General features: G+C 48.1%; 1 protein-coding gene across 18 annotated transcripts in view; it reads left to right on the forward strand.

Annotated features, from left to right (window-relative positions):
* The window catches only part of cacna1ab (calcium channel, voltage-dependent, P/Q type, alpha 1A subunit, b), a 154,991-nt gene that overhangs the window by 120,639 nt on the left and 24,352 nt on the right, over positions 1–10,000 (forward strand). For 14 of the 18 annotated variants that reach the window (XM_035405737.1, XM_035405745.1, XM_035405751.1 and 11 more), the window contains 6 exons: positions 2,698–2,814; positions 3,802–3,867; positions 4,333–4,427; positions 4,941–5,091; positions 5,936–6,063; positions 8,454–8,550. In XM_035405737.1, coding sequence (XP_035261628.1) covers positions 2,698–2,814; positions 3,802–3,867; positions 4,333–4,427; positions 4,941–5,091; positions 5,936–6,063; positions 8,454–8,550 — 654 coding nt within the window. Of the gene's footprint in view, positions 1–2,697; positions 2,815–3,801; positions 3,868–4,332; positions 4,428–4,940; positions 5,092–5,935; positions 6,064–8,453; positions 8,551–9,367; positions 9,465–10,000 lie in introns of all 18 variants that reach the window. The other 4 variants (XM_035405738.1, XM_035405740.1, XM_035405747.1 and 1 more) reach the window with 2 other exon arrangements.

Genomic DNA, 10,000 nt, shown 5'->3' on the forward strand with positions numbered 1-10,000 from the left:
ATGGTGATGGCTGTGAAAAGAATGATAGTAATTGGACACTAGGGCAGTAGCAGAATAACTGGAAATAACACTGGACCCAGCCGAATTTAAACCCATATATTTTACTCATGTGAGAATACAGAGTTAGATTTTAACTGTACACAATGTAATATTTAACATTCATTCAGTTCTAACTTGTTTCACCTGAGACGAGTGTGCTTTTTCAGAGTAAAAATGTCCTCTGAAAAATGTAACATGTTTAACACCGAACATTTCACTCTGTCATTGGGTTGGTGGATGAACCGTGTAAGACTGAAAAGTAACAAAAATAGGTTGTGTCACAAATGCATGCAGGTTTAGAAAGAAAAGATAGGACAGCAGCACACGGTGTGGCAGTTTCAACACATACTCTGGGACCGGGGACCAGGGCTCTGACTTCCTGGGGATCAGCAAAGCTAACCCCTCTGACCTTTACGCAGTTACCGTACTGAATGTGCAGCACCTTGTGTCCATGTCTCTGTTTGCAGTGTGTGGATGCTTATGAGAGTCTGCCTAGGTCTGTGACGGCCCTGGCTGCGGTGATGTGTAGGATTTGCTGCCGCTAAGGCTGGCCCAGTTGCCATGGTTTCTGTAGGATCTGAGCAGAGCTGGGCTCGATGCAGGGACCTGCTTGGCCGTGTGTGAGCCCAGCTCTCCGCACCGATCCCCGCGTTCAGCGTGGCCATGCCGTTTAACCAGCCTGTGATTACCCCGAGAGCTGTTGTGATTGACTGCTTTTGTTCGAAATGACGATGAGGAAACGCGTAATGATTATTATTTCTTGTTCTATCTTTTCACATGCTTTCTTTAAACTGTGCTTTGTTGGGCGCCTACGCCTTCTGATAAATTCATCCAATCAAAATGCACTATGAACTTCATGTGCCCATCCATGACCTGGTCTGTGTTTCCATGCCAACCTTGCAAATCTTGCAAACTGGTTGTTAATTGAACGCCAACCCCTGCCACCACTCCCCTCCCCCCTCCAATAATGCCAATGTACCATTCATCTACAACATCTACATGTAGAATCCGGTTGGTTTGTCATTTTTCTGAGCTTTAATGCATCCATTTACAGACATGGCCCTTGTGCATGTTCCTGTGTTTGTGACCTCTGTCCACTGCATGCCTCTTCTGTACCAACTTCCTCCCAGTGGAATGTGTTCAGCCACATTCAGTCACAAACGCACGCACATACACACGCATGCACACACGTATAGACACGTACACGTACACACACACACACACACACACACTCACGTACAGACACGCTCAGACACTCACTCTCACACACACACACACACACACACACACGTACAGACACACACACATACATACACATGCACACACATGCACACACGCACACACACTGTGACTGCTACACTGAGACACTGACACACTGAGATTCAAATACACTGAGCCACTGACCCATAGAGACACTGACGCGCACTGAGACACACTGAGATCCATTCCTGGTGCCATCATCAGTGTGTGGGCCTGCATGCTTTGGACATGAGCTGTAGCTATATGTAGCACCCCCCAACTCACCCTCACTTCCCCCTCACCCTAGCACCCGCATGATCACAAGACATCCATGTGACTCTCCTGTGTCTGCCAGTGTGGTCTGGGTCAGAAAGAGAGAGAGAGAGAGAGTCTGTGCATGTGTGTGTGTGAAAACTAAGAGATAAGTAGGCAGCTATCCACACTCTAGTTAGCTTTTACCTAACTTCAGCTAAATACTGTACTTACACATTAATACCTGCTCCAGGGTCACTGAAGTCAATGGAAAACAAAGGAAAATTTCTAATATGTAAGAAGAATCAGTGTAGCTAGATGAATGCCTCCCCTCCCCTTTCCCTAATGACCCCAGACCCCTCTGTCGTCCTTGACACGGGCGACCATGGAGTGTCACGTGACTTTGGCAGCCAATCCCCTGCAGATAATGCTAACAGCTTCCTGTATGTGCGTGGTGATGACATGTTGTGGGCAGACTCCATTCTCTGTGGCCTTGTGCTTCCCTAAAGATCAGTGCATTTGATTGTCGCTAAACTAGCCTTCCTGCATTACTACCCAATTGGATGATGATGTTTAGATTCTTTGAATTACTTTTTTTTTTTTCATTGTCTTGACTCCTTCATTCATTATAATTTCTTAAAAATGAGTTTAAATCTGTTAAAACAGTTTCTTTGGTTATAAAGTATCATTATAGTAATTTAACTTTTTTTATATTTTAATTTTATCCTACTCTTCAGTTGGATCGGTCCTTCATTTTGTTTTGTTTGATCTTTTTGTTAGTTTAGTAAATTTCAACCCATTTTTGTGACTTGTATCCTTACATTCTGCTCTCTCTTTCTCTCTCTCTCTGTCTCTGTCTTGGTCTCTTTGTCTCTACCTCATCTGCTCTCTCTTTCTCTCTCTCTCTCTGTCTCTGTCTCTGTCTTGGTCTCTTTGTCTCCACCTCATCTGCTCTCTCTTTCTCTCTCTCTCTCTCTGTCTCTGTCTTGGTCTCTTTGTCTCCACCTCATGGTCTGTGTTTGTTTTTCTCTTCTTCACTCTATTTTCCCTTCTTATTTCCTCGCTTTCCCTATCCTGTATGTGCCTCTCCTTTCTCCTCCCTGCTGTCTTTGCCTGTTTATCACTCTTTCTCTGTCTTCACTCTGGTCAAATGCTCTTCTTCTCTAGGACAACTTCATCAACCTGAGTTTCCTGCGGCTGTTCCGGGCTGCTCGGCTCATTAAGCTGCTCAGGCAGGGCGAGACCATTCGCATCCTGCTCTGGACCTTCGTCCAGTCCTTCAAGGTACTCACACCCTCTGGCACTGACGCCCTAGGGCACTGACACTGTGAGGTACTGACACCCTGGGCCACTGACATTGTGAGGCACAGGCACCCTAGGGAACTGACACTGTGAGGTACTACTGACACCCTGGGGCACTGACACTGTGAGGTACTGACACCCTGGACACTGACACTGTGAGGTACTGGCACCCTAGGGCACTGAAAGTGTGAGGTACTGACACCCTGGGACACTGACACTGTGAGGTACTGACACTCTGAGGCACTGCCAGTGGGAGGTATTGATACCTTGGGGCACTGACACTGTGAGGTACTGACACTCTGAGACACTGACGGTGTGAGATATTGACATCCTAGAGCACTGACACTGTGAGGTACTGACACCCTGGGGCACTAATACTGTGAGGTACTGACACCCTAGGGCACTGAAAGTGTGAGGTACTGACACCCTGGGGTATTGACAGTGTGAGGTACTGGCACCTTGGGGCACTGACACTATGAGGTACTCACACACTGACACCAAAATCTGACAATCTAGTACTCCTAACCTAATGGGCTGTCTGACACAGTGAGACTCTCTGTACACCCTAACACACACGTTATGTGGCCCTGGGACACACTGGCACTGACACATAGAGACACTGACCTACTGAGATACCGACACTCACAGACTCTGTCACATTAGAGGCCAATTCCGTTTGCTGATTTCCAGAATAATGAAACCTCTGTACTCACGTGTCAGTGGTAAAAATACATTGCGCCGGACACTGTTGGGGTATTTTAATTTTTTAGTTTATTTTATTTCTTTCTTACATTAATGGTGGGGGGGGGGGTGATTAGGCGGCCTTCTGAAAATCAGCCCACCTTAGATGTGAGCCAGCCCATGGGCTGAGAACGGCTGGGCCCACTTCCTGCTTTAGAGCGTCACACGGCTGCGCAGCAGAGGCTGCTGGGAGTGGGCCCTGCGAGTGACTCTGCTCTCGGCCCACAGGCGCTGCCGTACGTCTGCCTGCTCATCGCCATGCTCTTCTTCATCTACGCCATCATCGGGATGCAGGTGAGCCGGCGCCAGGCGGTCCCGTCCGCGCGCCCGCCCTCGTGCCCGCCTTCGGCGCCGCGCGCCCTCGCGTGGTGCGCTCTGCCACTTTCGGACTTGGGCGCTGAATTAGCTCCAGATGTTTCGCCGCGTAACGCCTGTCCTGCCGTTGAAGCTGTTTTTGAATTAGAATTAGAACTTGAGAGGGAGACTGACGCTACAGCAGTATTTCCCAGCGTGCCTTGTGCCTTACTCACTTCTGCAAAGAACTTTACCCTAAAAGACCTGAGGTCCCCAGTCGCTGATTTGCATGACAGCGCATGGTGAATTATTTTCTGGCTGTAGTTTCTGCTGTCTTTGCCGTGGCCTAGGCCTGCTGTGGGCTCCTCTTTCCTCATTGTGATGAAAATGATGACGCTTGCTTTGAGGACAGCGATGCTTGTGCTGTCATCACTGGTGACTGCTGTCCGCCCTGTTGGTCTGCAGCTCTTTGGGAACCTCGATCTTAATGATGAAGAGGGTGCCATTAACCAGCACAACAACTTCAGGACCTTCGTCATGGCCCTAATGCTGCTCTTCAGGTTTGTCTATCTGTTTGTCTGTCCATCTGTCTGTTTGTCTGTCCATTCGTTTGTCTGTCTGTCCATCCATCTGGCTGTCTGTCTGTCTGTCTGTCTCTCTGGGTATGCGTGAGTCTGTGTAACAACCCGTGGAAGGGAATGTCTGTCTGTCTGTCCAGAGGAGACAGAGATCATTCTGTCTCTCTGTCTGTGTTTCTGAGGAAAGGTGTGTGTAGCGCAGCGAGTGCTTGTATGCTGGGCAGAATGAGCATCTGTCCTGTTTGTATCTTAAATCTGTGTGTGCACTTGTGCCTGCATGTGTGCACTGTGCACTACCTGTGTGTGTACTGTATGCATACAAATGAAAATGTATAGCTGTGTTTGTGTGTCAATTTTCTGCAAGCAGCAATACGACTGCTATCTGAAAACGAGATTGTCATTGTGTGTGTGTGTGTGTGTACGTGTGTGCATGCGTGTGTGTGTGTGTGTGTGTGTGTGTGCGTGCATGTGTGTGTGTGTGTGTGTGTGTGGCAGGAGTGCGACAGGAGAGGCGTGGCACGACATCATGCTGTCCTGCCTGGGAGGGAGCAAGTGTGACCCTCGCTCCGGGAACAAGGAGGACGAGTGCGGCAGCTCGTTTGCCTACGCCTACTTCGTGTCCTTCATCTTCCTCTGTTCTTTTCTGGTGAGGACCTCTCTCTCTCTCTCTTCTTTGTTCGAACTTCGCCTCTGGGGTCCTGAACCCTGGTCCTGGTGAGCCACAGATTCTGCAGCTTTTCGTTTTCACCTCAAAGGCCCTGTGCAGTCAGCACCAGTTATACACAATGAAGCAAAGAAAACAAACACTGTGACGGTAACCCTGGTTCATTTAGTTGAGATTTTCAATTTGTGTTTTCATCCTGGAAGCAACAAAGCTCTTATACTGCCTTCTACAGGTGGATCTGTTATTGGACTTTTGGAGACTTACATTTTGGTGATTTGCATTTTGTGTCAGCTGTGTCTCTGCAGTGCACTACTAATCCAGTCTTTAAAATCCAGCGGTGGAAAGTCCAGGGGTCAGAAAGTGAAAGTCCTGCCGTGTGTTTCTCCCACCCGTGAACTCAGCCGGCTGATTTCAGCGATTGGTTCTGCCTCCAGGTGGAACTGCTAATTGAGTTCTGCTAATTAGGAAATTCAGGTGATCGGAGCAAAATACTTGGGAGGGTTTGTACTTTCTGAAAACTGGATTTTCAACCTCAGTTGAGATTGAAGGATAACTGATTGAGTCCCTTGAATCTAGACCAGGTGAGTTGTCTGTGTAATGAGAAGCTTTAAAGTATTAAAACAGACCCAGATTTGACTCTGCCTCTTCTCTGGCTGCTACTGCGGCAGAGCAAATCTCCCGGCCTCCTTTCTTCAGAAACCACAGAGCCTGTTTGCTCCAGGCCCACACAAACATAGAGAAATCTGATTTATATGTGTTTACTAACTGTCTCTCGCTGGATTGTGTGTGTGTCTGTGTGTGTGTGTGTGTGTGTGTGTGTGTGCAGATGCTGAACCTCTTTGTGGCTGTCATTATGGACAACTTTGAGTACCTGACACGCGACTCCTCCATCTTGGGGCCTCACCACCTGGACGAGTATGTCCGAATCTGGGCAGAGTATGACCCAGCAGCGTGGTGAGTTACACCACACACACGCTGATACGCACACATGCACACACACACTGATACACACACACGCACATGCTGACACACACTGATACACACACACGCACACACTGACACACACACTGATACACACGCACACACACACTGATATACACACACAGACACACATATACACACTGATACACACAGAAACACAAGGAGCCACCCACACTGATACACACACACACACTTGACACCCACACAGAAACACACAGATACGCACACACTGGTATGCACACTGATATATACATGGACACACACACTGATACACACACGAACACATGCACAGGTACACGGACAGGCATAGACTGACACATAGACACTGTGTTATATGTAAAGTGTATAATAGACAGGCACACACACACACACACATACTACATATCAGACCTGGGTCAAATACATATTTTTTTTGGATTCAAATGCTTTTCTGTGCTCAATTGGTCTTGCCTGGTATAATTGAGCCTGTCAATATGACCAGAAGGCGAGCTTTGCTCTTTTTTGGAGTATTTCATTGGTTCCAGTACACCAGCCAAGACTAGTAAAGTGTAGAAATGTATTTGAATCCAAAGAAAAATACATATTTGAGCCAGGTCTGCTACATATGCGCTCATACTTGCACGCACAGAACACAAATACACTCAACCCAGGCATACAGTAGCTAAATCCTGTTACAGACAGTGTCTGGTTTTCACTTGTAAACTCAATGAACAATAACAGACACTGTGATACTCACACCAGCGTACTGGTACACACTAATAAACACCCCCTCTCTCCCGCTCCAGCTTCCTTTCTTCATATTTAGCTGCAGTTTCCAATGAGTTCAGAAGAATGTTGAAACCCCCCCCCCCCCCCCCCGAGAACTTCAGTCTGCCATAAAGTTGCTGTGCCCCTCCCATACCTCCCCCCCCCCCCCCCCAATAATGATAAGCCTGATGTCTGCATTATTTCAGAACCTGTCACTCAAACATTGTCCCAGAGTCTGCTGCACCAGAGGAGATGGGAGGGGCATTGGTGGGGGTGGGGGTGGGGGGTGGGGGGGGCAGAGTAAGGAATGCTGAGGATAGTGAGGAGAGAGAGAGAGAAGATGGCGGGCCAAAGTTTTTTTTTTTTTTTAATGCTTCATGTCCACAATTTATATATATTATCCTGATAAAACTGACCCTGGATCAGTTTGCACATTCCATGTGAAATGGTTGGGATTTGACTTGGATAATGAAATATTCTGGCCAGGCATTTTGAGAGTGCAAAATGCGGCCATGTTGAAACAGCTCTTCTGACTGTCTGCAACACTCACAGTGTAACCTGCTTTTACCTAGATTTTGGGTGATTGGAACCTTAAAATGTCTTGAAGAGTCATTTGAACTGGTGTCAAATGTAATGGGGGAAACCCTTGATGTGGCTGAGGCAGAGGGAAAAGGCAAAGAGCGAGAAGACATGGGGAGAGGGAAACATGGTGAGAGATTGAGAGAGAGAAGGAAGGAGAGAGACATGGAGAAAATGGAGAGAGAGAGAGAAAGAGAGGGAGAGCATAGAAGACTCTGGCAGCGCAGCAGCACTGAGACTTAAAGGCTGAAGGATTGTGGAGCTATATGTGTGACCCTGCTGTCTCTTACTGTCTTGTGTTTGTGTGTGTGTGTGTGTGTGTGTGTGTGTGTGCATGAGTGTGTGTGTGCGTGCGTGTGTGTGTGTGTGTGTGCATGAGTGTGTGTGTGCGTGCGTGCGTGTGTGTGTGCGTGTGCATGAGTGTGTGTGTGTGTGTGTGTGTGTGCGTGAGTGTGCGTGTGTGTGTGTGTGTGAGTGCATGAGTGTGTGTGTGCGTGTGTGTGTGTATGTGTGTGTGAGTGCATGAGTGTGTGTGTGCGTGTGTGTGTGTATGTGTGCGTGTGCGTGTGTGTGTTTGTGTGTGTGTGTGTGTGTGTGTGTGCATGAGTGTGTGTGTGCGTGCGTGCGTGTGTGTGTGTGCGTGTGTGAGTGTGTGTGTGCATGCGTGTGTGTGTGTGTGTGTGAGTGTGTGTGTGCGTGTGTGTGAGTGTGTGTGTGTGTGTACGTGTGTGTGTGTGTATGTGTGTGTACATGTGTGTGCATGAGTGTGTGTGTGTGAGTGTGTGTGTGCATGCGTGTGTGTGTGTGCGTGCGTGCGTGCGGATGTGTGTGTGTGTGCGTGTGGATGCGTGCGTGCGTGTGTGTGTGTGCATGAGTGTGTGTGTGCGTGCGTGTGTGTGAGTGTGTGTGTGCATGCGTGTGTGTGTGCGTGCGTGCGTGCGTGTGGATGTGTGTGTGTGTATCTGTGTATCTGTGTTTCTCTCTCCTCTCTCTGCTCCCTGTGTGGTCTGCTCTAACTCCCTCTATTCTTCTTGCAGCGGCCGCATTCATTATAAGGACATGTACAGTTTATTGCGTGTAATCTCCCCCCCTCTGGGCTTAGGAAAGAAATGTCCCCATAGGGTGGCCTGCAAGGTTTGGACTCCACTAAAACCCTAACCACCTGCAAGCATCCGAAAAAAAAACTGGAATGAATGTCGCTTTCTTTTTTTCTACTTTATTTGTATTTTTTTCCATTTCTATTTTTGCATTCTGATTTGAGACGAGAATGTGCAGGACAATGCAAACACTGAACGACGCATGACGTGCACCTGCGAATGACCTCGAGAAAAAAAAAAAAGAAAAAAAAACAACCAAGAAAAAAAATCTATGAAAAAAAAAAAGAAAGACTTAGCCATCTTGTTTTTTGCTTGCTGTTGTAGTTTTGGCTAGGCACAGTAGTTCTCGTAGTGCATTGTTCTCTGGTGTGGGAGGGGGGGCAGGGAGGGGAGGGGGGGGTGAGACAGAAACTGCATTGACAAGACTTTGCCATTGTCCACAACAGCAGCGGAACTTATTTTAATTTGTTTATATTTTTGCCTGTTTAGATGAACCCTCCCTTGACCCCCCAACCCCCCAACCCCCCCTCCCCCACCTCTCCTTCCCTGCTGTTCTATGCAACCGGCCTGACTTGCATAGAGTCCTGTTTTAACATTAAGCAATAACCCTCTCTCTCTACCCAGAGCATTGTACAGAACCGCCAGAACCAATCAGATCAGTCTTTTAACCTCTTCCATTACCAGCCAAAAACAGTAACCTTGTGCTTTTCTTTTCCTTTCCTTTTATTTTCTCTATTATTATTATTATTATTATCATTATTATTATTATCATTATTATTATTATTATTATTTTGATACCCCATACACTCCCTGGTCTTCCTGTTGTGTTCCCGCCTTGGTTTTGGGCCATGCAGTGGCAGGATCAGTTACTGTGATATGTATCAGGTGCTCAGGCAAATGTCGCCGCCGTTAGGACTGGGGAGGAAGTGCCCGGCACGGGTTGCCTACAAGGTAGAAGGACCCTGAGGGGCAGCAGCGCTGTGTCTGTAGTGTTGGTGTTTTTTTGTTTTGTTTTTTTTTTTGTTTTTTTTTTGGGGTGGGGGGGGAAGGGGCGTGGGCGGGGCTGAGGGCGGAGGGAGGGACTGTGGGCGGGCCGTTGGTTTCTCCTTAGGGTCAGCTAGCAGACGGGTCCGTCCACAGGGAAGAGAGAACGGAGGGGCCTTCTCAGCTCTTCTGCACCGCGCCCCCCGTCTCGCACACACACACACACACACACACACACGCACGTACGCACACACGTACATGCACATGCACACGCACACGCACACACACACGCACACACACGCGTACGTGCACACACACACACACACACACGCACGTACGCACACACGTACATGCACACGCACACGCACACACACATACACGCACACGCGCGTATGCACACACGCACACATGCACACACACACACACACACACACACGCTCAGACACAAGCACAAACACACTCTCACTGTCCAACGCTTCCTTTCAAGCGCTAATCGGAGTACA

The sequence above is a fragment of the Anguilla anguilla genome, chromosome 2 (assembly GCF_013347855.1).
Source record: "Anguilla anguilla isolate fAngAng1 chromosome 2, fAngAng1.pri, whole genome shotgun sequence".
Classification (NCBI taxonomy): Eukaryota; Metazoa; Chordata; class Actinopteri; order Anguilliformes; family Anguillidae; genus Anguilla; species Anguilla anguilla.